Raw genomic sequence first — 27,301 nt, 5'->3', positions numbered from 1 at the left:
TGTGTCCACATTGCAAACAGTACTTTAACCCACAGACAGTATTGGTGGATTAACCGTGAGTGAAGGGACCACAGTGAGGAAGATGAGGTAGAGATGGAAAGCATTTAGCTGAACCTGAATAGACTTGTATAAATAATGAAAAGTTGTGGTCGGCATAGAGCCTTGATGGAAGACACTCTGCACCATCTACTGTACCGTATGTTCTTTTTGGTCCACTTCATCCTCCTGCAACAATGTGCTGCTCCAAGTGCTCGTCCCGATCACACTTTCTGTTTTAATCACAGAACTAAAGCGGACATGTTTTTTTGTATGTTTTCAGATGGCGACATACAAGGTTTCCGAGCTAAGACCATTACGAATGTTCATAAAGCGATTTCACAACCCACTGAATATTCTCCTCCCAGGGCTTTTTGTATTGTTGTTGGTTGAATAGGCTTTGAATGGAAGACAGTTGAAGCTGTGTCTTACATTGCTGTCTGGGAGGAAGGCTAAAACCAGGAATGTTGTCCAGCCAGCCTGTTAGGTCATGCTCAGAGCCACTCCTCTCTGTACTGAAACTGGACTGTACATAAGAGCTGCAATGGTGTTATTGATTAGTTGTAAACTGTAAAATGGACAGCACAACTACTTTAACAATGAATCGGTTTGAGGTTATTTTCTGGTTTCTTTAATCCTCTGTCGTGAAATAACTGAGTTATGGGCAAAACAAGACATTTGTAGAAGTCATCTTTGAGAAACAGTGATACAACATTTGTCACCATTTTCATACATTTTATAGATCAAACAACTAATCAAGTAAAAAGTAATTGGAAATTCAAATAATTGTTAGTTGCAGCTATACTGTACATGCGCAACGTCCCCTGCTACTGTGCTGGGTCTGTGTAATGCATAGGCTGCTGTCATAATGATTCAACTCTAGCTGAGTCGTCATTGATAATCAATTGATTAACTCGTTCAAGCTGATTTGTTGAGCTTGTGATGGGTTACAATTCCAGTCAGAATCGAGTATGTTGTATTGGTAATGATAGTGACTACAGATGCCACTAATAATCATTTAATTATGAGTTAATTATTAAATTCTTCTTTAAACAGTGAAAACGCGACTTCGGGTGCCTTGAGAATCGCTATATAAAATAAATGATTATTATTATTATTAACTTGAAATGTGTTTCGGTTGTTATTTTTGCATTATTCTATTGTCCTAATTATTTCAAGCTAATTGTAGTTAACAGTGGAAGACCGAACATGCATTGAACTATGTGTACAGATTGTAAATCACTCCGAGACAAATTTGTAATTTGTGAAATTGGGCTATACAAATAAACTGAATTGAATTGAACTGACAATTTTTTAACTGTGATTTTCATCACTAAATCAACTGAATAACATTGCCATATTGTAACCGACAATATATCCATCAGAAACATATTCTTATTACCGTTCAGATCTTTCCAAAAAAGCAGCTTGATTTTGTTAGTCAGATGCCAGAAAGTCCTCGTTACAGAAAGGTGTTTCTAATGAAGCGCTTGCAAAAACACGTTGTGTTTTGTACATGGAAAAGAAAACGTTGTACAATAGTTCAACCAGACTTACAATTGAAAGAGACAAAGATCCCTCTGAGCAACAGTTCAATAGGAATAGAAAAAATCAGCAATTGCTGGTAAAATAAATTGGGAGCTTAGAATCAAATTGTGTGCAGATGTACATATGAACAGGTTCTTGTTTCAGTGCCGAATGCACGATATCTATAACAAGCTGGAATTAACAGGCGTGTTGCTTTAGTAAAGCTCTTCTTCAAAATAGAAATAGAATAGTGTTTGTCCAGGCTTAGCACTATTGGAATTGGATCTTAGACTACGAGCTGAACATACTATAAACATACTATACAATGACTACAGAGAATATTTAAAACCCAATTGCACCATTGAGGTTCTATAATGATCAAGGATCACTTGTGCTTTTCTGGACTGGAAAGCAAATTCAATATCAATGTATTCTCCCTTATGATGCAACACTATTGGCACATCGACTAAATTAATGTATGGTGTCGAAGTTATACCTTTAACATTTTTTTATATTGCTGTTATTGAAAGAAAGAAGTAAAAACATCAATCTAACAGCCCATTCCAGACTTTTGAATGGCATTGTGATATTGATTTGATTGTTATCCCCCGGCCGCACTGATTAGCACGGATCTTTTCCAGGCCAGATGAGGTTGAGTCGGGTTACGCCCTGTGCAGGCAAGTATGCCTCATCAGCCCTCCAGTTATGGGGAAATCCCTGCTCCATAGGATATCGCTGTGCCAGGAGTATCTGTCAGCAGCCATAATTTGACACCAGGAGAAGGTTGAAGGTGACTCGGGTGTACACTGACTCTCTGTGGGTGCAGACTGAAACGTGGACCCACTTATCTTCTCTGGATAGAAGCGGCTTCCAAAGACTCGTGTTATCAACATGAGCCAGATTATTATGTGGCTGCTGGGATTTTGGAGGGGACTGCAGAGAGCTGTGGAGCAGCCTAGAATTAGCCCGCCTCAGTTCGATGACTTATTACTGTGATCGCATGTTTACTTTTACTAATGACAAAGCCTTAGGCGTACTTTGCTCAATGGCGCGGCAATAAAATGGACCGAACCAATGCCCAAACGTACGCAGGCACGTACCGTGGCATGAAGAAATTCAGAAATGGGTGTTACCGTCGATACTCTGTCCACCCCCGAGCTGCAGTTATTTTTGCCTGCCCTCCCAGTGTGCGCCTCAGTGGGGAAGTACAAAAAAAGTACATGCTTTCTCGCCAAGTATAATTGCTCGATGTTGTTGCTGTTCGGGACCGACAAAGAAGCTTACGGCTGCGCGAGTTATAAAAAGGACCAGTTCACATCGGAGCTGCTGCAGATTCACAAAGCTCACGTCCTTTCTCACGTAACCAGGCCTCTAAGAAACGTCTCCAGTTCTCAGTCACAGGTTCACTGCAGTTATATTTACCAGAAGCCCCACAAAAACAGTCATTGTCGTGTATTCAAAATATTCCCCGTGGAGACAATAGTGAGTAGTTTTAAAAGAAATGGTGTTTTCCTGTGACGGAGCCTGGAGGAAGCCTGTTGGTGAACTAAAGCGTGGTCCTAAGAGCTTTGCTCGACTGTCCCTGTTGGACTCGCACCAGAGCCGTTCTCTGTGCTGTCGAGGGGCCTGTTTATTCCCCTCTTCTTCCTCCATTCACACTTACAGCCTTCATCTGTTTAAGTGGGTGAGCGGGACGGCTGCCTGGTTGTGTCGCCTTCCTCCCCCGTGTTACAGTAAATCCGAGGTCGCCAGTCTGTCAGAGTTGTAAATTGGGCTTCTCACCAGTTGAAATTGCTTCTCTCAAAGTGTTGTGGTGATGATATTGTCGTGTTCCCCCATTTTGATGGCACAACAGAGTTTGCCCTCTACAGTAAATGGTTAGAGCAAATGGTTTGGTTCATCCTCCAGATACATCCATGTCTCCAGATTGTAAGGATGTCGGGCAGTAATTTTAAGGATCCTAACTCGTGATAACTGGATACAGCTGGAGACCTTTTCTTTTCATTTGGAAAATCCATATGTCAGTGCCACACTTGTTAGCAGTAATGCAGTATTTGCCCAAGTTAAATAATTATATTGCACCTTGGAGCACAACAGAGCACCTCTCTAGCTCTATGTGAAAAGCTTGCCTTCATCAATATAATATAATTTACTGTCTTCATAAACCATTCAAATGCACATCGTTTCTGATGGCCAGTATCTGGACAGATGAAATTCCAGAAATGTTAAATGATTTGTCCCCATTTCTAGACTTGTTCGCTCTCCAGTGCATCCTTTACTCTCTAGTTTGTGAAGCTGTTGTCGAGGTTGTTTTCAACATGGTTCTGCCCGGACCACACCTTACAGTCACACAACCTCTTTGTCAGAGAACATGCTGATGCTGAAAGCTTTAGCTCTTTGACTGCATCCAGTATGTGAGCGTGTGCACGTGCTCTCTGGGCCTTGTGTAATATTAATGCAGCAACACCCTTGTCCTCAAGAGGCCCAACATACAGCCTGTTGTTTGCACGCCCTGTAAGGTAGCGCTGCAGTGTCAACTTGGCGGGAAAACGTGAACTGAAGCTCAAGTGGAAACTCGCGATGAGACGAAAAACAAATGTGAAGTCTCTGTGACAGTTGAGGAAAGAGAGAAGGTTTTGACTGAGCATTGTCCGGCAGTGTCGGGATTTTCTTTTGTTCGATGGGTTTTGCACGAGAGGGGAAAAGGCCCAGTTTGGCTCATTCCATGATAACTGAGCAGCACTCTTAATTGAATTGCCTGACTGGCTTACCCTGACCCTCAGAGCTATCCTGAATCTGAGCCGCGGACATGAGGGGCGTGGATCGATGTGCAGCATCTGCGTATAAGCTCCGCCCCTCGGTGAAACACTGGAATCATCATCATCAGAGAGAGGGGAGAACAGGCGCGACAGTAGATGACAGCAAAGATGGACCCAAAGTCCCCATCATGTTCTGTCACTGCATTTTCCACCCCTGTTGTTAAAAAGATCATGCAGAATAAATGTAATCTTTTTGAAGCGATGAGTACATACATTTATCAGTAGTTGTAATTGACAAATGTTGTTCTTTGGCAAATGCATTGTAAGTGGTTGTAAATATTCACGCTCTCTTACTTGAATAGATCCGGTTCAGCCTTAAAGAGGTTGTGTTGTTGAACGCCCGAGGAGTCCAAAGCGCCTCTGTCTTGCTTCAGTTGTTTTTCTGCTTTTTTCTCTCTCTTGCTACGAGTGTAATGGCATGTGTGGAATGTCCTTGGCTCGTCATCGTGTGTGTGTGTGTGTGTGTGTGTGTGTGTGTGTGTGTGTGTGTGTGTGTGTGTGTGTGTGTGTGTGTGTGTGTGTGTGTGTGTGTGTGTGTGTGTGTGTGTGTGTGTGTGTGTGTGTGTGTGTGTGTGTGTGTGTGTGTGTGTGTGTGTGTGTGTGTTGCATTTCTGTTACAAATGGAGTGAGCTCAGTCTGGCTGCGGGGATGGATGGTTCAGTGTTTACTCGGTCCAGATTAAATGGCCTCATTGTGTTTTAAAGATGTCTTTGGCGATGACGCAGAACAAGTCTAGAAGGAAACATGTCTGTATTTCAATAATCTCATTATAATGGAGGGGAGAGGGATCCTCCTCTGTCGCTCTCCTGAAGGTTTTCTTCCCTTTTTCTCCCTGTGAAAGGATTTTTTTTTCTTCTATTTTTTGGGAGTTTTTCCTGATCCGATGTGAGGTTCTGGGACAGGGATGTCGCATGTGTACAGATTGTAAAGCCTTCTGAGGCAAATAAGTAATTCGTGATATTGGGCTATACAAAATAAACTGAATTGAAAAAATATTGTTTATTACCTTCATATGTTCATTGACTGAAAATGAAGTTGAAAAGAAGATAAAGGATTTGTTGGAATTGTTTCCCTCGTGAGATCCATCGCCTGCAATGTGTGCTCACTGATTCTCCACGTTGCTATTGATGAGTTCCAACATTACTCTGTTTAACAACTAAATAGTTTATCAGGACAAGGACACAGAATGATTGTTTTGACCACAGAACATCCCATGCATGTGGCTGACGTAGCTGTATGGGCGGTCGACTCGTATAAGTTTGCACGTTAATGTTGCGGTAACGCAAGCTATAACGCAGTAACGCAGCTATTTCATTAGAATGAAATGTCATAGCGTGAATAAACGTGACTGAATGTTACGTAAATAAAACTTTGTCCTTGAACATGACTTTTGCCCGAGTCACTTGCGATCTGCATCTGCGATGGTGGGTGTTTAACCGTGAAGGCAACATCTCCCATGACTTCATAACATCTGTCTTTGCTTATTGTTTTGATGGAGAGACCCATACGAGGACTCTAAAGGAAAATACCAGTTCTCCTGCTCAGGTTTACTTTAGTAGTGAAACAGCCAGATGAGACACATTTACCTCAACCTGAAGGGTGCTGAAAAAGCCCATAAAATATGTATTTCTTTATAATACCAACCATAATCCAAAAGAGTATTATAGTACTAACTATATATTTTGAGTATCTGTTTGTTTGTGCCCATCTTCAAATGTGTCTTAAATTGTGATAAAGTAGGACTCTCAGCTGCTCCTTTTATCTGGTTTTACTGATTTGATTACGAGTAGAAAGTTAATAACCAAACTAGGATGGAGTTTATGCCAAGCAGAAGGCATTGTGCCCGTGGCTGGTGTTTATTTGCCTCTCTTGTACCTCCTTTTCCTGTCTCCGCCGCGCTCTAGATGGATGCCCTGTTCTACTCGTCTCCTACTCAGACAGACTAAGGAGTCCTTATCCTGTTGCCCAATAATGCAGGCAGTGTGAAGCCGGGAATTAAACGCTTCCTGTGTGTCTTTATGGCCCGAGTCGACTCATTGCATTCGTCCCAAGGTTAATGTTTGACGGAGGAGAGATTCACAGAGCGGCACTCTTCTCTGTCTCTGGCACCGCGGGGCGCCAGGCGTCCCCGGGCCAGCGCTTCATGTGGATGTGGAAGTGAACGCTCCCTCATTAAATCGTTCATTGCAGTTTCACCCTCAGTGAAATGAGTTAATGTGTGCAATATCGTGTGTCTCTCCGTGAGGTTATGCATCAAGTGCATCCGAATTAACAGCCTGTTCTCACACTCTGTCATCCTTTTGGATATGACATTCTTGAGGTCGGGCTTTATTGTGTGGCTTTGATTGTTGAAATACGTGAAATAGTGGTACTTACTAAATATATATATATATACAGGACTGTCTCAGAAAATTAGAATATTGTGATAAAGTTCTTTATTTTCTGTAATGCAATTAAAAAAACAAAAATGTCATGCATTCTGGATTCATCACAAATCAACTGAAATATTGCAAGCCTTTTATTCTTATAATATTGCTGATTATGGCTTACAGCTTAAGAAAACTCTAAAATCCTATCTCATACAATTTTAATATTTCCTCAGACCAAGTAAAAAAAAAGATTTATAACAGCTGAGTGTTTGTCAAGGCTCAGGAAACCCTTGCAGGTGTTTCGAGTTAATTAGACAATTCAAGTGATTTGTTTAATACCCTACTAGTATACTTTTTCATGATATTCTAATATTTAGAGATAGGATATTTGAGTTTTCTTAAGCTGTAAGCCATAATCAGCAATATTAAAAGAATAAAAGGCTTGCAATATTTCAGTTGATTTGTAATGAATCCAGAATGCATGACATTTTTGTTTTTTTAATTGCATTACAGAAAATAAAGAACTTCATCACAATATTCTAATTTTCTGAGACAGTCCTGTATATGTTTTTTGCCTCTACTCTGCATTTGGGACGGACAGTTCGACTGTTCAACTGGACATCAAGAGACTTTTAATGGAAAATAGCTCTACAATTAGCCAAATGAGGTGTTTGTAGGTTCTGCGGCCCACCTGCTTGTCATACAGTTACAACGCCCGAGGCAGTGGTCCTCACTGATATTTGGATTGAAGCCACTTCTGAGCTCGTTGTTTTGGGAGCCACACAGTCTGGCCCAATTCAAACAGTGATCATTTTCCATATGCAATATTTTCCAAATGCCTTATTTGCGCCTTGTCTCCCATCCTCCTCTCATTTGTTCAATGGAAGCAAGTGCATCACTTTATCCCTCTGCCATGTCCCAAAACCTTCTTTTTTAATCCACCTACAAATCAATCCTTTTTTTTCTTTCATCTTGTGAAGATGAATGGATTACTCCTTCTGGTATTTTCTCTATTAGTTGTCTGAACTGCTTCTGTATGTAACACTTACTCTCAACTGAGCCTGTAAATGCACCTCTTCGTGAAGTTGAACCTATTGTTTCTGCTTCCTGTTTTAATGCTTAATGTTAATGGCTCAAGAATGTTGAAAGTGAATGCACACTAAGCGTTGTTAACGTCGTTAATCATCGTCAAACTCGACTGCATTAGTATAGATCCAGCTGCTGAGGGTGAATGCACGTAAGATGGGGCTCGTAAGAAATGTGAGACTTAACAGACGTAATTGGGAGAGTGATGCATGTGCTGTGCTGACCCACCTTCCAAGAGCATCAATTGTTGGCATCCTTGCAGACTGCTAGCATGTGACCGGTGCCAACTTTCCCCAGTGCTGCTTACAATGACAAGCTGAGTATCAGCAGCCCAAATCCTGAGGGCACTGTAGCGGGCAGGTTGTGATGAGGTCCTCTGCGGAGAACTGTGGATGTAAAAAGCTGTTTCTACGAGGCAGATTGAAGCAGTCATGACTCATTACTGCAGGCAGAAGCGGCGCTACTTGCTATCCGTGTGAAACTGTGATACAGCCCACTCAAACTCGCACCATCCTATGCATGCAGAGTGACATGCAGGGAATCAAGTCAATGTTCATTCCATTTTAAGAAGTTATCGTGTGGTTTTAGATTTTGAATCATTCCCAAGAGAACATTTGAATTCTCTTGTTAAAGATTTAGACGTCTTTTTGTGCTCGTTTCCACCCGTGTTTGAGTTGGATCTCCCCCCTGTGATGTGGAGGCTCTCGTGTGCTTATTGTTGATTCAGTTTCAGATGTTTTGTTTTGTTTTGCCGTTTGTGTTTATCCCAAATTTATTTCAACGTCGCACCTCAGTAATTATTCTCCTCACGACCGAGTGGCACTTGGATCCACCTTTTTATGCTCATTGTGATGCTGGTGAAAGTCAACAACTGAAATGTACTCCAGTGGAGTGTCCTTTTAATGAAGTGATGAAACAACCGAGTTCTTATCCTCCTTTCTGTGAACAGTGCAGCCTTTAAACTTGAGCTTCCTCTTGAGCTGTCTGGCAGTCTTCATCTTGCTGTAACTCCTAAAATACTGGATTGACTTGTGCACAGATTTAGTTGTTTTAGTTTTTTCTCTGCTCCTCAGACATGTAGGGGAAGACGACCTCATGATGATGCCAAGAATCTGAACTCAATTTAATTGAGAAATTGCCCAAAATTCCCACCGTCACAGTAACGCTAGATAAAGTAGTCATGCTCCCCTAACTCGGCCCAGTATCTGTCTCAGGCATAATGCTTGTGATGGAAATATATTGTGATGGTTACAATGGCACCATGTCAGGTCCTGCTGTAAGATGGATACAGTATCACGCAATCATGATCTGCTCTCTTTTGATTTATCTGATGCACCTCGTGAACTGCAAGTTCACTGAGCTAGCCTCTATGTGTGTGTGTGTGTGTCGGTGCGTGCACACACACACACACACAGTGTGGTACCCACAGCAATTCAATTTAATGTCGTGCTGACTCAGACTGAGTGCGTCAACAGCTGCTGCCTGTTACTGAAGAGAGAGAGAAAGTGGTGTGCAGAGAGATAGGATTTTAGAGGAGGGAGGGGCAATTGTTGGTGTGTGGGAGAGTGAGTAGGTTAGATTAAAATAGAATGGTACAGATTGGCTCTTATTGCCCATCATGCCACGCATAAGGATTTGACATCATCTTATTTCAGTCTTGACAGAAGTAGTCCTTCTCAGATGCTGCTTCATGGAGGTTGTGTTTGAAGTCAAGTCTTTGTTCCTAGTTAATTCATATCTAACACTGGAAATGTGTCTATATTTATAAAAGCAACTACTACTTTAAGTTAAAATGTGACCTGACAATTATATTTTGTATGTTTTCAGGCCCAGATCGCCTTCCTGCAGGGGGAGAGGAAAGGCCAGGAGAACTTGAAGAAAGACCTTGTGAGGAGGATCAAAATGCTGGAGTACGCTCTGAAGCAAGAGAGGTGAGTTCCTTGCCTCAGCCCACCCACAATATACACAAATACCTCAGCTATCCTGCAACAACTGCGGTATTTCCGTGTTTTCCACGCTCCTAAAAATACATTCCTGCTTCTGAAAAATGTGGAAAAAGGAGAACAATGTGAGATGAGATTCTCACTGTTCGACAAATCCACATCTGCTGCACCTGCACACAGACGCTCGCACATTCTAGAACGCAGCTCGCTGCACATCCTTTGATGATGTGTAAAAAGGTTTGCTAGCGGTTTGATCTTCCAGCGTCCTCTTGTTTATATTCCATGCGCACCGGTCTGATGTCTCAGCTGGTGTCAGCAGAACCAGTATTGGAGTGAGAGTGAGATTCCACCCCCCCACCCCCACCCCCCACCCCCCAATTCTCTCACCACCCAAGACGAGGTCACCGTCGCAGCTTTCTTTCTCCAGTAAAGCTGAAGAATGACATTGTTCTCACTCTCGTGTGCATTAGCCTGTCACGTCGCACAAAAGGTCCCCATGGTCGCTGTGGCGATACCCTTTGCATTTCGTTCCTCCTCGACGCACGGCTGCACCCCGTTACAGAGGTATACTGGTGGTTTCAACACGTCTCTATTAATAATTCTAATAATAATAAGCCACCAAGTTATTCATGCGTACTCCGAAGCAGTGGACCGACAACATCTGAAGAAAAGAATAATCCTTGTTTATTTTGGATGCATATTCAGTATTTATGAAGAGCGTTTCTATCAGTATAGCCTGTGGCTCAGACTTTGTCGTTGTGGCCATCATTCCCATCGATGATAACACTTAGCTACTGTAAAGAAAATCAAGACCGATTTTAAATTTGATTATTCTAATTTATTTGGAAAAAAAGCGGAAAGAAAATGATGATCTTGTATTTATTTATTTATATTGCACTTTACAGCACTTCTTTTTGTTTTTAAATGTGCTCTCTGAATAAACTAAACTTGAACATCAGCCAGCTTGCTTCCTCAACGTCTCTGTTGAGAGCTCGGTACCGATGTGGCCCGAGTGGTAAAGACAAAATGTATAAGCTAAAATGCAAGCGAGCATTTCAATTATCTTGGAAACAGTTGGGTTGGGAGCCGTTCGAAACTCCAACCATTATTAATATATACTGGCACAGATTGCTGCATGCTTGAGAGCAAGGCAGATACAAAAAAGACAATTTACTTTTTTTCGATCTCCGCTATTAAATAAAACAATTTATTTCGAAGCAAGTAACTGACTTCGGGCAAGTAGCTTTCTGACCCACTTGCCCGACTGGGAAAGATAAAAAGATAACGATATTATTATTCATGAACCCTGGAGCTATAGCTCACATTTCGGTCATTTCCTTGCATGTGTGATTTCCAGTCATAGTGTCTCTGCGTCGCCAGACCCTCAACAACCACAACAACCACAGAGGAAGTACTTAACTGCGTTGTGGCCGACAGTGGAAGTCTCTGGTTTTGTTCGACAACTTTGAGCTTGGAATGTTTGGCATTCTATGAATGCAAAAGAACGCATCGTTTTTATGAGTGCAAGCAAGCAACAACGTCCTTGGTGGATAAATGGAGGTTACAAATGGAAAGTTGAAAAGTGGAATGGGTACACATGAAACTGATGTTTGTAGATGTCTTAAGTTGAGCTGCGAGCTACGAGATGTTTCTGGCTATTACAACCTGAACACCAGTGAGGTCGACGTGGGTCGAGATGCGTCTGTGCTCCGCTCCTCCAGTCGGCTCAGGGGTTAGTTACATTTTGCCGACCTGTGCTCTGTGAGGAACTTCATCATCATTAGGGTTGTAAGTATGGAATCGGCCTCTGGCTGTTTGTCATGTTTATCGACTTTTCTCCGTCAAATCATTGCTGTCTCTGCCTCCAGGAGCAACACGTATCCCAGAATTACTACCAATTTCCCCGGTTGCTAGGCAACAGGTCATGTCTCCGAGGGTATCTAAAAGGCAAAATCAGAAGTGGCTTTCTGAATGTAGGATGTGCCCAATTTAAAATTAATTTGTTTTGGATGGGGGTTGCTGCCTCTGGATCACGGCCGGAGAAGTGTGAGCAAAAGAAAAGTGTGAGCGCTCTGCTTCTATTGACTCTTTACCACTGAAGTGGAAGACATCAAAGTATTATTAATAAATATATATACTACCGTTCAAAAGTTTGGGGTCAATTTTGTGTCTTCCATGAAAACTCACACTTTTATTTATCAAATGAATTGAACATTTCATAGAACATATAGTCAAGACATTGACAAGGTTAGAAATAATGATTAATATTTGAAGTATTAATTTTGTTCTTCAAGCTCAAAGGAAGGCCAGTTATAGCTTATATCACCAGCATAACTGTTTTCAGCTGTGCTAACATAATTGCACGGGTTTTCTAATCATCCATTAGTCTTCTAAGGCGATTAGCAAACACAATGTATCATTGGAACACTGGAGTGATCGTTGCTGTAAATGGGCCTCTATACACCTATGGAGATATTTCATTAGAAACCAGACACTTCCACCTTGAATATTAATTTACCACATTAACAATGTATAGTGTGTATTTTTGATTAATTTAATGTTATCGTTATTGAAAAAACTGTGCTTTTCTTTGAAAAATAAAGACATTTCTAAGTGACCCCAAACTTTTGAACGGTAGTGTGTATATATATATGTGTGTGTGTGTATATATATTATATGATGTGTGCCATTTTATATTAGTTTATAGATTAATTGATTTTGTTTGGGAATCAGCTTTTAATGTAATCGCTTCTGACAATATTTTGTCTAATTGTTTTACACATTTAAGGTCTAATATTTGTGTAACAATCACATTTTTGTTTTGCGTTAGTAAAGAGTCTGATGATAAAAGTGTATTGCATGAACATCAATTTAATCATCACAAATGTGATTATGCTCATGGGTGTAAAGACGGCTGAAACAATAACTCGATTAACTAATGGACAAATTAACTGTTCAATTACTTTCTTATGCAAAGAAATTGCCCAAATTTCACTTCTGTGAATATTTGTTGAGTTCTTGTCAGTCTTCTCTGGTGGGAAATGTAATTTTTCACAGTTTCTGATCGCCATTAAATCGAGAATGAAAATGATTGCCAGCTGCAGCCCGATTTTCTATATCATGATACATATTGCTCCAACTTCAATGTTGTGATATTGATGTCAACACAGGCCCACGAACCAGCAAAGGCGTCTACCAAGTGAACGTGTTTGTGAGAAGTAGATCCCGTTGGTGTTGGGAGGGTTTTCAAAGCTTACTTTCTGGATTCTTGTTGTTCTGAGTTTGTTCTCTTGGTTGAATGCACTTATTGTAAGTCACTTTGGATAAATGTGTCTGCTAAATGACATGTAATGTCATTATGCAGATGCCATGCATAATGAGTTTTCTAAAATAGCTTCATCTCAGACCTTTTTGACTCGCCTTGTTTTCGATTTGCCTGCTGACACCTTTCTTCTTCTTCTTCCCTTCTAGAGCAAAGTACCACAAGTTAAAATATGGGACCGAGTTGAATCAAGGTGACATGAAGCCGCCGACCTACGACTCTGGTAAGCGGGTGACGCCACCTCCTCACACTAAACCACTGAATGTTGAGTTTACATAACTCCAGTGACGACACTGGCATGAATGCAGCGTTAGAAGGCTGCCTTCATGTTGCATCTTGTTTGCCACAATAACTCTCGGTGCCCTTTCCTGAACACAGTTATTGTTACAGTTGTACTTCACAAACATTGAGCTGCTTGAAGAGGCAATGTAGCGCAGCTGGGATCAAATTGATTTTTAAAAAAGTATTGCAGATCGAATGTTTATGGCTGTACATGTAAGAAAGAAAAGTTAAGACAATCACAAGCGATATAAAGGCTCAGCTTTTTGTTAAATGTTATTTCACTTGCCTCTCTTTGGCCGTTTAAATAGTTCATTCAATAGGACATTGTGGAGCTCAAAACTTTGAAAATTAGCATATAAGAAAATTCAACTGTTTCCAGAAAAATAAAACATGACCTAGTTTCAGCGTCTCAATAGTGATTATTTGCTTTTTCTAATATGATCATAGATGGCATCTCTGTGGTTTTTTTTCCAAATTCAGGGCATCCCCATGGACCTTGGATAGTCTCATAAGCATTTGTTAATTAATAGACCCAACAGTTAATCTGCAAGTTAATGGGTTAATGCAAATGTTTAATGCTGTGAGCACTCTGGACGCCCCCCTTGCACAACTATGTGTCATTGCAAATGAGAAATCCAAAATGAGCATCGAACAAAACTGAAATCTACAATTCAATTACAACTCAATCAAAAAAGGCTCCCGGACGGCTACACAATAGCCGTTGTGTTGAGATTGCATGTGATCTTCATCGGATATCTGCGACTCTCGGGACGCTAAAAGTAAAACTCTCTGCGTCTGCGTTCTTACTTGCGTCGACTAGACGCAAGTAAGAAAAATGCACACAGTCTACATGGAGTGAGTTTAAACTACTTCACCCACTCAAATCTCAAACATCCTAAATGTTACTCTCACTTTTTAGTGCTCCCCCTTCCCATTACAGTACCTAGTTGTGGCTTGTATCACTCTTGTGTCAGTTCCCTGTCTGCTCCTTGTTATATTATTGTAGTTTAATTGGCCCTCTCATGTTCAAGTCCTCTGTCATCATTAAGTCAGATTGCGACACTTCCTCTCCTCTGTCCTCATCTCTATTCATGAGGGCTGTTCAAAGAACCCGAGCCCTTGAAGTGTTGATGAAATGGAGGGGGGGGGGGCATGCAAAGGGAAGAGGTGTTAGATGGAAGAAGAGGAGTGGGAGGTGTCGTTCGTATGGTGGTGCACCTGCCCGCTCCTCACCCTCCTGAATTTGGCTTGACCCACTTTTTGAGACACCGTCGTCTCTTTGCCCCGCCAACTCAACCCTTTCCCGACTCTACCTCTCCCTCTCCCTCTTCCTCTCTCTCTCTCATACACACTCACACACAAACTCCATCTAAATCTTATTAACACGTCTCTCTGCCTCGTGCAACAATTCCCAGCTGACTCACGAGTGGACTACTTGCAGTGTTGAATATCAAAGTGATCTTTGAATCCCATCCCTCGCTTGTTTTGACAGAGCTTTCACAGGGCTGTGTGTTGTTCTGGTTGCAGCACACGTTGTGCCTCTTCTAATAATTCATGTGAAGTAGTTGGAGCAGAGACCCGACATTTTGAAGGTGTCGGACTGCGTTATTTAACGTTGGATGTCCGGTTGTAGCATCAATAACAAGCCATTGCTAATGAGTTTTAAATCTCTTCTCTCTTTTTACTGCTACCGCAACTTTTTAATAGGGTACAGGGCTCCAGACTAACTTTTTTAACTAGGAGCACAGTGGCCCCTAACTTAAAATGTTAGGGGCGCAAGCAGAAAATTTAGGGGCGCACACAGGGTTTTCCTGGGTAAAAATGTTTGCCGCGCTGCGCGTGCACCATCTGTTCATGCAGTCGAGATATTGAGTGAGTGATCAGCAGCTGGTTGCTCTGCCATGATGCGCGCACACATCCGCGCACACGGGTGAGCACACTCCTCACTACCACCCCCTCCCCCCGTTAACAACTCTTCTCGGCTCGCCCAAATTTTCTCTTTGCAGGAAAAACCCTGCGCACAGTATAAATCGACTTGCAGAGTTTTCCCATCATTTCTACTGTATTACTGATAAATAATTTGACAATATACAATCTTATGCCTTTTTGCCTTCATGAACTGCAAAACATTCACAACAGAGAACTCTTCAGAAGTTACTGTATTGAGTTTAAACATATTTTAAGAAAAAACATACCTTGAGCATGTGCATGTTGCACTTCGATGTGGCCAATCAAAACATTTGTTGGTTTCTAGAGATGCACCGATCAGGTTTTTGGTGCCGATCACTGAAATCAGTATCTGCCGATCACCGATAATACCGATCACGGTGTCGATTGAAGCATTCTATTTTTTGTGTAGCATTATTGCTATGAGGACTATGAGGAAATACATATATAAAGCAACTCAAACATTAAAGAAATTACAGATTTCTTTAAACATTTAGGACTTTTACTTTGAAAAATGTCCTAATTGATACATTACAATTGTTTGATTGCTATTGTAGGGGATTTCAGATATGTATGGAACACATCTGCATCATTCATTTCCTGGAACTCTTGGGGAAATCTATATACAGGACTTTTCTTAACATACACAAGTCTGACTAATTTTTATAAACTCTTCCTTGGTCCAGTAAAAATGTTCTAATGTTAGCATATGTTAAGCTAAATCTCAGAAACGATCTCTAAAGATACAAAATCAGTTCATTGTTTACTTTTATATGTTCGTGTATGATTTGTCGACATCTTATTTTGAAAAACGGATGTTGTTTCACGTGGTTCTTTACGCTAACTTTGCAAAACCGGATGTTGTCACTTAAATCCTTCCGCTAACTTTCTCAAAACCCTCGCGCGCTCCCAATCGAATGTGTTTACCGTGAGCATCAGGCTCTAGGGGCTCAGACATGTGAGAGTCGGCTGAGTTGACCCAGAGATTCAACTCGGGGGACGGGGACGCCGCTCGGTGGTGAGGATCCCCTCTGACCTCTCACTCTGCGGCCCTCACCCTCGTTGCGTCTCCGCTGCGGTGCGCCTCTTTTCACACATTAGCCCCCCCACACACACACACAGGCCAGCCTTCTTCTTCGGTTTTCGTCTCCTTTCTTCTTCTTCTAGAGTTAATGTCGGTTAGCAAACCAGTCATTCAGGCATTACCGCTAACTATAGTGGGCTGAAGTGTAGAACAAGTTTGTCAGCAACAAAAATATTTAATAACAAAAACAAACAACATCTGCTAATTTACTGGTCGCGCATGCGCGAGTTGATGAAAAATTTACTCTCACTGTGTCTAATTTTAGGCGCAAAATGCGACCATTTGGTCGCAGTCTGGAGCCCTGGGGTACTAATTACAGACTGAGATGTGAATATTTGGACTGAGGCTTGATGTTAAAGTTACACATGTTGACGAATGATAACCTGGGTCCAAATCCAAACATGAGCAAAAAGGTTAATGTGTCGGAGCGTAAATTCGTCAAATAAGTGCCTTTTCAATGGCCCAATATAAAGAGTAGCAATGCCCCCTTCCATTCAACCCGAATCCACTGTCGACCTGCAGAGAGAATGTGTGTAGTTGCCAGGATGCTGTGTTTCAGGAATGTTTTAGTCGTGTTTACGGAGTGGAAATAATGTCAGGCTGTGCTGTTTGTGGAGCTCTGATTTGTGTCCTCCTCCTCTCCTGCAGATGAGGCCAACGAGAACGAGTCCTCCGGATCGCTCACCAATCAGCTGTCCTGGAAACAAGGACGTCAGCTCCTCAGACAGTAAGCGTACACTCTCAACTCCGTGGGACGGTCTTTAACCCAGAAAACTAAATAGCTGCACTAAAATTAACTATGCAAGAGTCCAAGTGACACGCAAACTTTGGGGAAGAGCTCCCCCACATGGGCAGCAGCGGTCATTACCTGCTCTGTGTTTGGTTTTCCCGGGATGTTTGGTTGTGGTGTCGTCCTGCTCTACAGTCCGTCTGCGTAATAATATACCGGCCTTCGCCCTTTATCCCAGACACTATCAGGCAGCCTCACGCATCATCTGCCCCAACATGCTGGCCACTGAGACAGCCAAGACATTCTCGATGCTTGTGTCAAGGCCCAGATCAACAACGTGCTCAGACACCCGTCCCGCTGTCAGTCGCCTCGCTCAATTTGGCAAAGCTTCTTCCGCATCCCCTCAGAGGAGGTGAGATATTTGACGAGTCGCTCTTCTTGCCTCAGCAAAGCCGATGCCGTCAACGAGACAACTGCCAGAGGACATGGCACTTTGGAGAGTAACAAGTACTCGACTCGTCCTCATCACGGATCATTCTGAAGTCGTTTGTAGGAATAAACTTATTGTTAGGAAAGTTAATCGATGCAGCATTATTAAAGACTCGTTTACAGTGTCTCTGCATCTTCTCATCCAGACTTTCTCCTTACGACACAATACTGTACATTAATACACGTATTATGTTCACAATAAATTTGTTTAAAATTGGGTTAGACCCTTTGGAATCGGGTTTACATTAATTGCCTTGTCCTAGGTACCTGCAGGAGGTGGGCTACACAGACACCATCTTAGACGTAAAGTCCCAGCGGGTCCGAGCGCTGCTAGGACTAGCCGGGGACGGAGGCGGAAAGACGGGGGAACGGACCAGTACTGAGCCTTTGCTCAATGGGACAGACGCATCAAAGGCATTGGGCACCAGAGGGTAAGTATCCCCCCCTCTATAGACTGATGGACAACAGCAATCCTACATAGTTATTGCCTTTGACACTGTGTGGGAGGGGTCTATTAAACTCGTGCAGAGCCAGAGAGCCCCCGTCGACCTAAAGTTATAGATTGCACAGTGCACATTGTCCTTAAAGGGCAACACACAAACCTGCGTTTGGGGCTTATGGGTTGCAAGTGGAGTGAGTTGAGTTTTTACTGATACTGTGCCTTTTTATAGTCTGACGTTATCCATCCACCATTGCTGCTTCTCAGGAAAGCTGAGCTCTCTGACAGTAGCGCTGTACTGGAGGCCTTCAATTTCATCGAGAATGCAGCAGCTGATTTCAGTGATGATGATGATGATGAGGACAGCGAGGGGAGGGACCGGGCCAACGTGTCCAGAACGGTAAGAAAATAGTCATCTTCTGCTCTCTCACACAGTCAAGTCGAATTAGTCTCTGTGCTATTAATAAACGGTCCTCAATGTTTTCTCCAGATCCTGAGGAAGAGGCCCACGTCGTCAACAACGCCGGCCAGTATGGACACCAGTGAAGACCCTGACACAGAGGAGGCACTGAAGGGCTTTGACTTTCTGTCCAGTCCTGATGAGATGGACACCTCGCCAGAGTCCAGAGGCAACGGGGACGGCACAGACTGGGGTGAGTCGTGGATCAGTCAAGAGCAGAGTTTGAATTGCAAAAAAAGCACCGTCTCAACACCTCAGATACAGTTATAGCGCTATATCTAAATGTATATTTATTTTTCTCTTGCACAATGACAGGCTTGTTTATATTTGATCTACAAATGAAGTGCACACGTTGCCCAGGCACTGAAAAAAAAGGATAATTATTTGTATGTTATCTTATAAATTGCCTGCTTGTCTGAACTTGACTTATTCTCACAGTTTGGTGACTGTTCATGGAGTACTCGTCATTCATATATCACGCTGTGGTCATAAGTCATGATGTTTGGATGTTTCTCTGTTTAACCCATAGTTTGTGATCTTCCACTGTGTGTTCTCATAGCCAGCCTGTGACCACAATGTCTCTTCCACTCCTGTGTGTCGTCAAATCCACTGAGACCTAAAGCCAGCAAAACAATGGGCTTGATTTTGTTTTTTAACGCGGGTTTTAGTATTTGACTCGTTTGTGTATCCAACTATTTGAATATCACAACAAGTTCCCTGTGAGGATTTAATGATTAGATCCGTCATAACTCAAATGAAGGAATCCCCCATAACTTCCCTCCCACCACGCTCACTTCTTCCAATGATGAAGACCTCCACAAAAGATTGAATGAGATGGTGAAGATGAGTCCAACATCACTGAGGTGTCTGGCCTGCTAAATAAAGTCTTAAAGGCCTACTACTCTCCTGGAGGCTTTAGAACCCCCCAGTAGAGCACGAGTCTGATGAGGTCTGTGCATCTTGCCCCCCCCCCCCCCCTGCCAGGCCACTCGGGGCCTCCACCAGAGCAGTTTCTCAACAGCCTCTCGGCCTGGTTTTGTTCCCCCTGTGTAGAGAAGGACGAGCAAGGTCCCATTTCTGAGGCCTGGGAGGTGGACCCGGGCATGATAACCAAACTCAAGGAGCAGTACAGAAAGGAGCGCAAGGGGAAAAAGGGGGTGAAGAGTAAGTCCTGTCGGGCGTTGCTGCCTCCCTCCTCCTCCTCTCTCTGTAGAGCCTGACTTTTCCGAGTTCAGCCAAAAAGCCTCGAACTGAAAACAAAACATTTTGGCTGTTTTTATTTTCCCATCTCCTTCTTTAGCTGCTCCTTATTATACCTTCTTACTTGGCATTGCTCTGTTCTTTTTGTCTATCACTCCATATTGAATGTCTCCTCTGTCTTCTCGTGAATGGACTGTTCATACAAAATCTGTCACCTTTTTATTTGACCGACCCAAACAAACTGTAACGCTTGATGCATGTCTTTCTGTCCCGTTTAATGTTTTGATTTATACACACCTCATCTTGTCCACACAGCCAAGTATCAGAAATGAGTGGGAAGGGTATTCGTGCTGGACATCTGGACTAGTGCTCGTGACCACAGTCATGTGTTTTCGGTTGCTTCTCCAGTCATTTTAATATAATTAGCACCATCTACATCCTCATCTGTCAGCCATGTTGGTACCACAGTATTGTGCTGCTGTCAATTGATATCAATTCCAAGATTTTTCAGTGACTCATTGAAGTGATTCAGCTGGATACTGCAGCGCTCAGAATAACAGCCTTTTACTGTGATTGAATCATGAGATCAACAACTCTGTTCGTCTCACTTTCTTCTTCATCTAATGTCAACACCACATTTTAAGTACGACTTTCTCCTCTCAAGTTAAAGTAAAGGTCGATTTTTGTTTTCCCGTGCACTGTGGGTGTGTGGAGGAGGTTATCTGGAGGTCTATCACGGTTGGTTATTTAGAGGTGGTTGAGCCTTTGATAAACTACTATTTGAATTATGGTTTGACTCAAAGGGCCCACTTGTCTTATAATGCTTGTGATCGTTAAATTACGTACTTTATTAACTAAATGATTCTGCCTGGGCCGAGACCACATAAAGACCAGCTGTATATCATATTCAATTCATTTTTTTTTGTATAACCCAATATAAAAAATTAAAAATTTGCCTCAAAGGGCGTTACAATCTGTACATATACGACACCCCTGTCCCAGGATCTCACATCGGATCAGAAGAAACTCCCAAGAAATAGAAAAAAAACATTCATGGGAGAAGAGAGAAGAAACCTTCAGGAGAGCAACAGAGGAGGATCTCTCTCCAGGATGGACAGAAGCAATAGATGCCATGTGTACAGAAGGAATCATTACAGATTTACATAAACATTCAATGAGTATGACAGAGTTTATGAAGAGTTGGTAGTAGGCATGGACCACGATCCAGACCTCCATGATCCATCAGGCAGATGGAGGTAGAGAGGATGAGTGGGCGGGGCATCAGCTGGGCCATGGCATCAGACACAGCCACTCTCCATACAGCACACACCTGGAGATAAACATATCTCACAATTTTTTCTACTTCAATTCATCTAAAAAGGACTTCCTTTTTATTTAATTTTCCTTCACATACTCTCGATTAATTAATTTTCTTCCCTTTCAGTGCTGCTTTTCTTCCATAGCTCTTTATCAGCTTGTACTCACAGCTTTTTAATGAAGTATTTAATTGTTTTCCTGCTTTTGCCCCTCTTAATTTCTCTCCGCTCTTCATCGCTGTGCGTCAGCTCGGTAACACTGTTGACCTGACTCGTTTAACAGGGCCAAACCGGTCCAAGCTGCAGGACATGCTGGCTAACTTGAGAGAAGCAGAGGACCTGTCCCACATGCAGCCTCCACCATCCGCCCCCCAGTCCCGGCCCAGCGCGGTCCGGTTCAACGAGCACGATGGGAACCGACCCGATGAAGGTGCTCGAACAAAAACGCCACGTAGACTTTAGCGATCAACTCTGTGCTCGACTTTCTCACATTGCCTTCATCCCTGGCTCACTGTGTCCACAGTGCCCGTGCATTTATTATTTTGTTCTTTCCCCCAGTTGAGGCGCTGACCTTCCCGCCCACCTCAGGGAAGTCGTTCATTATGGGCGCAGACGAGGCCATGGAGAGTGAGCTGGGCCTGGGGGAGCTGGCCGGACTCACTGTGGCCAACGAGGCCGACAGTCTGGCGTACGATGTGAGTGCGAGGAGGCAGAATAGATCTCAAGTGTCTTGAGACCATTTCTCTGGGGGAAACCATTTCTGTTCATGCTCTCATGAAAAGCGTCCGTCCCACCGTCCTCTAATCCACGGCATGTCTACCACGTCGCATCACACGCTGACAACTTGAGACCATCAGCGAGAAGATTGGCTATTTCTAGATCATTATTCTTGTCATTCGGCTGGAAGAAATCCCGCAGGTTCACCAGAAAGCCAAAATCGACACAAAAATAAAGTTCCTTGTTGTAGCTTTAAGATAGTGAGAGTGATTTGAGTGATGCATTCAGGAAAAGTCATCTTTAATCTCAAAATAAATTATTTACAGTCTCTTGTTTACTGCATCTCAAAATTTCAGAAACATATTACACTACCTTTTTAGTTTTTTTTAATCTCTCCTTTATCTCTATTTTATACCGATGAATGTTTTTCATTTTCTGATTTGATAGTTATTCAAATATAAAACTAAAATCCCTCGGCAATAAGGGAGATGTTTTGATATAAGCGTGTTTTTGTTATAATATATACACTAACACGGTTAATTGGATGTTCCTCAGATTGGCAACAATCAGGATGCCCTGAGAAAAACATGGAACCCCAAATTCACCCTGCGGAGCCATTTTGATGGGATTCGCGCTCTGGCCTTTCACCCTGTGGAGCCCGTCCTGGTCACTGCCTCAGAGGATCACACGCTCAAGATGTGGAACCTGCAAAAGACGGCTCCTGCCAAAAAGTAAGAATGTCATGTCTTCCTTATTGACAGCACAGTGTTTGCTTCAGCCCCGTTTTGTTCCTGAAGACGCAGAGGGAACATCCTTAGAGGGAAAAGTTCTGTTGATTACATGATGCATCAGGAGGATGGGTAATCTTTGTTGCCCACACACAGTCTGTGGTAATGTGAGCTATTGCTCCAACAGAACAGCAATTAATTGATGGGGTTGTACAATTCACCTCCATTAATTACACAATGAACTGGCTCTGGTGTGTTGTGTGTTGTGTTGTATGTTACAGGGTTCGTACGGTTATAGAGAACCTGGAAAAGTCATAGAATTTTAAAATGGTAATTTCCAGGCCTGGAAAAGTCATGGAAAAAAATGTAATCATCAAAGTTTTGGAAAAGTCATTGAAATTTGCTATAATCACATGTTCATTTACGCCGAGTTTGAAATAATTAATATATTTTTTAAAGAAAGACGCTCAAAATATAAACTGGCGTACGCTCTCAATACGCAACATTTTCTATATTTTTCATGTTTATACCGAGATTTCAGTTTGGTCATGGAAATTTGGTTTAAAGTCATGGAAAAGTCATGGAAATCCATCGGTCAAAATGTGTAAGAACCCTGATGTTATATTAATGAGCACATTGTTTGTCCACAGGAGCGCATCTTTAGATGTGGAACCAATCTACACTTTCAGAGCCCACAGGTACAAAAAACACTTCACGTAAATACAAACCGATTCAGTGTTGGACGTTTTGCTAAATCATTTGTATTTGAACCCCAGGGGCGCAGTACTGAGTGTGGCGATGAGCAGTTCAGGGGAGCAGTGTTTCAGCGGTGGGGTAGACGGGACCATACAGTGCTGGAACACCCCCAATCCCAACATCGACCCCTACGACTCCTACGGTAATCGCGTCGTTTCGTTTTGAGTCTGAGGATTTTTCAAGTGGGGTCACGGGAACTGACTTTGGTCGTCTTGTGTTTTCTGAAACAGATCCATCGATGCGGCGCGGCACGTTGTTTGGACACACCGACTCCGTCTGGGGTTTGGTGTACAGCAGCGCACACCAGCGCCTCCTCTCCTGCTCGGCAGACGGGACCGTGAGACTGTGGGACGCCAACACCACGTCCCCCGCCCTCGCAGTATTCAACAAAGACAAAAGTAGGGACTTCAAGCTTGTATCTGGATATTTTTGTGTCTTTTCTTAATATTTGCTTTCATTTCATATTGAACATAAATGTATCTTTCTGTGTCCAAGAGCTCGGAGTTCCGTCCTCGGTGGACCTGGTGTGCAGTGAACCGGCCCACCTGGTCACATCCTTCACAAACGGGCAGCTTGGCCTCTTCGACATGGAGACCCGCCAGCTGGTCCTCAGCCTCGAGTCCAATCTGGAGCCGGGTAGGTTTACCAGATGAAAGGCTTTAAATGCTTAAAGCTTCTAGACCAATCAGGAACACTCTCCATTGATTTATAAGGCTTAGAATAATATTAATACATAATGATAATAAAACGCACCATGAAACACTTCTTGAATTCAATCATGACGTTGAGGTGGAGTTGGTTATGTGCGATCAGAAAATATGGCTCTTGAGGAACATCTAGTGGCAGCTGTAAGAAAGTAAATGATGAGAAGACATGCTCTGATCCACAATGTGTGTTTCTGTTTTGTTATTATATTTGGTTTGTTTTACGAAGATTGCTAACAGTTAGGTGTTACCACTGAAGTTGTGCATTACGTGCACAAGTATGCATTAAGTGTGCACAATATATTTTACTCGCGTCTGCAGCAAGTACCAACTGACTCGGGTTAGGCCTTGCCACACAACATCCACACATGGAGCATCATATTTCCACTGAGTCGATTATTACCTTCGGATTGAAAATGCGGAAGGTTGTGTTTTGATTGCTGTGTATTTATTTCTTTATTTGAAACTCAAAAAGTATTAAACCGAATCGCATGACATTTGGTGGGATGATTGTTTATTATCCGGGGACCATTTGATTAGATTTTGGGATCGATCGGGTCAAAGGTCAAGGTCATGAAAAGGTCAAAATCTTCTTTTTACCATAGCGAGGTCAATTTCTATCCAATTGGCATGCAACTAATGCCAAAATGTTCATAATTCAATGCCCAATCTTATGATATGCGAAGGTATGCGCTCTACCGAGTGCTCGTTCTAGTTATTATTTGTTTTGTTGCTCATGATTTCATTCAAATTGACAGTTGGTTTAAGTTGTCTAACGTTGCTGCTGTTTCTTCTACCAGGCACTCCGTGTCAGATCAATAAGGCCCTCAGCCACCCGACTCTTCCTATCACCATCACTGCACAAGAGGACAGACACATCAAGTTCTTTGACAACAACAGCGGGAAGCTGATTCACTCCATGGTGGCCCACCTCGATGCTGTCACCAGCCTAGCTGTCGACCCTAATGGACTCTATCTCATGTCAGGCAGTAAGTCGCTCTCAGCCAGTGTTGCCCTGTGCTTTGTGTGGCCGAGTGGAGCCGAGTGTCATGTGTAGGGGGATAAGTGAAAGGCTTTGCTCAACGATGGCTGCGTATCATCAGCTCTTTTCTTCTTCTTCATGATGTGATAGTTATTTTCCAAGTCTCGACAAGGTGTGTGTTTTTATGGCTCCCGCTGGCGGCAGTTGTTGATGCAACTCTCTCATCAAGACGTGTCTCAGAACAGTTTAACAACCTATCACAATATAATAAAGCTGTTCTGACATCTCAGTTTTAATGGTGAGGTAAATAAGGTTTTAGGAGAAACTGTTTCATGCTCACAGTTACTTCTTGCACTTCCTTTGGAGATCACAATACGTAAACTCGTTATGTCCCCCGCAGGTCACGACTGCTCAATCCGCCTGTGGAACCTTGAGAGTAAAACCTGCATCCAGGAGTTCACGGTTCACAGGAAAAAGTTTGAGGAGTCGATCCACGATGTGGCGTTTCATCCGTCTAAGTGCTACATCGCCAGCGCTGGAGCGGACGCTCTCGCCAAAGTGTTCGTATGACGCGGCGCTGCGAGTCTCCCTGCAGCCCCGCCCTCTGACTCAGCCTCCCGTGATCGGGGACCAATAGAGACACGGGAGGGGAAGAACCTTCATGCATGGGTCCAGTCCCACCTCTCACAGCCCACTGGTTTCCTGTCAGACTGGTAGACAATGTAGCCACGAGCCTCAAAGGGGGCGTGGCGCTCCATAAAGAGGGTCGGCAGGGAGGAGGGCAGGCAGGAGGACTCCATCGACCATCCAGGCAGGCCTGGGTGTGACCGGCCACCTCCCCCCCACCCCACGCTCACCCCCCGAGACAGACTTAACCTCCGTAGCTAGGAGGCTCAGGACAAGTGTTAAAGAGTGTGGAGTGGAGAAAATGAGGTTTCAAGCCGGTCTTCTGCCCCTGTGACTTCACGCTCGTCCCAAATCCCTCGACCCTCGACCTTCCCTCTCAGACCAACCAGGTCCGGATCCTTTTCTCCAAGTCAGGTTTTGTGTTGTGTTGATCCAGACATGTGGGTTCTGCAGGCTCGCTGGAGCTGTCGTGGAAGCCTCTCACTCCTTCTTCTTCTTCTTTGCTTCCCAGACGGACTCGGCTTGCTGGCCTGCCTTTATTTTCCTTTTTAAAAACACGTATTGACAAATGTGCCTTTGCTTTAAAAAGGTCTTGAACATGTTATTTTAACAAGCTTGTTTTGGGGAACAGGGAGGGAGTGGATGGCGGACAAACGGAGCTGGTTGTTGATTTTAACATTGGATGTAAAATTACAAATGCTTATAATAAACAAAATATATATTCAGTCTTAAAATTTACTGTGCAGCGTGACTTTGAGTGCTCCTTTTTTGATAAGTGTGGTTGGGGAATCAATTTTGTGCGTTTCACTGCAAAGCTGGTAGAGCGATACAGACAATTAACTTTAATGCCTGTTTGTTAAATTCAAGTAACTGTACACTTTAGAAATAAGATTACAAGCATATGTGTCCAAAGTAAACAATCTTGGTTATATAATTACAATTCAAACTTGGTTTGGATGAACTCATTTTGGCCAGTTTGCTCTTGTGTGAATTGAATGGCTTGTACTGTACCTAGTTTTCCCCAATTGTGCGGACATGCTCGACGACAACGTGATGCATCGTGTCCGGATTTATCCAGTCGTCCAGTGTTCAGCAGGATGTTAGTTCAGTACTGTGGGACTACTTTGAAACGAGGAGAGAACCATCCGACTCAGACAAGAGAAATGTCCTGACGAGCTTCAGTTTACTGTGTTCTGTGAGGACGGAACTACCCGGGGGGACAACTACAATCAAGATGTCGTACATGTAGAGTACAGCTTCAAATGAGCCATGTTCTCAGTCACTGGTTTGTATATGATAGTATGTTCAAAATAAAACCTGCTGTAAAATGTTAACTGGGCTCTGATGGTCATTTGACAAACTGAATGTGGTCATCGGGGTTTTCACAGGCCGACACATAGAGCGAGGCTGTTCTAGGCCACAGCTTGATCCTTGTTTTTTACATCCCATATTTGTTTGCACCTCAACAAAATAGCACTCTTACATGTTTGCCATATTAGTTGTTCGTAAGTCCTGCTTGCAGTGACCCTGAACACCCAACTGTCGCTGGATTACTTTGGACAACTTCAATCGTGATAACTCTCAGGTAGGTTCTGGAGTTTTGAGGAGCATCTTTTTTTTTTCCCCCTATGATGTTTAAGTGGATTTGAGATAAGAGATACTGATCTCCATGGAGAGGGCAAGCTACTCTGAATCTAAACATGTGCGTGTCCGAGTTAAGAATCGGGGAAGGAGAGCG

General features: G+C 43.0%; 1 protein-coding gene across 2 annotated transcripts in view; it reads left to right on the top strand.

Moving 5' to 3' along the window:
• LOC130207119 (striatin-like) overlaps positions 1-26,897 on the top strand; it is a 28,824-nt gene extending 1,927 nt beyond the window's left edge. Inside the window, exons 2-17 of one of the 2 annotated variants that reach the window (XM_056435572.1) lie at positions 9,665-9,768; positions 13,252-13,325; positions 17,064-17,142; positions 17,898-18,065; positions 18,341-18,473; positions 18,564-18,726; positions 19,587-19,697; positions 21,333-21,479; positions 21,608-21,744; positions 22,322-22,497; positions 23,145-23,192; positions 23,271-23,392; positions 23,481-23,648; positions 23,746-23,886; positions 24,755-24,943; positions 25,337-26,897. In XM_056435572.1, coding sequence (XP_056291547.1) covers positions 9,665-9,768; positions 13,252-13,325; positions 17,064-17,142; positions 17,898-18,065; positions 18,341-18,473; positions 18,564-18,726; positions 19,587-19,697; positions 21,333-21,479; positions 21,608-21,744; positions 22,322-22,497; positions 23,145-23,192; positions 23,271-23,392; positions 23,481-23,648; positions 23,746-23,886; positions 24,755-24,943; positions 25,337-25,506 — 2,130 coding nt within the window. In that variant the 3' untranslated portion in view covers positions 25,507-26,897. The remainder of the gene's footprint in view (positions 1-9,664; positions 9,769-13,251; positions 13,326-17,063; positions 17,143-17,897; positions 18,066-18,340; positions 18,474-18,563; positions 18,727-19,586; positions 19,698-21,332; positions 21,480-21,607; positions 21,745-22,321; positions 22,498-23,144; positions 23,193-23,270; positions 23,393-23,480; positions 23,649-23,745; positions 23,887-24,754; positions 24,944-25,336) is intronic. The other variant, XM_056435573.1, reaches the window with a different exon arrangement.
• Positions 26,898-27,301: the final 404 nt, after the last annotated feature.

The sequence above is a fragment of the Pseudoliparis swirei genome, chromosome 17, assembly GCF_029220125.1.
Source record: "Pseudoliparis swirei isolate HS2019 ecotype Mariana Trench chromosome 17, NWPU_hadal_v1, whole genome shotgun sequence".
Classification (NCBI taxonomy): domain Eukaryota; kingdom Metazoa; phylum Chordata; class Actinopteri; order Perciformes; family Liparidae; genus Pseudoliparis; species Pseudoliparis swirei.
This window is presented reverse-complemented; position numbering and strand designations above follow the sequence as displayed.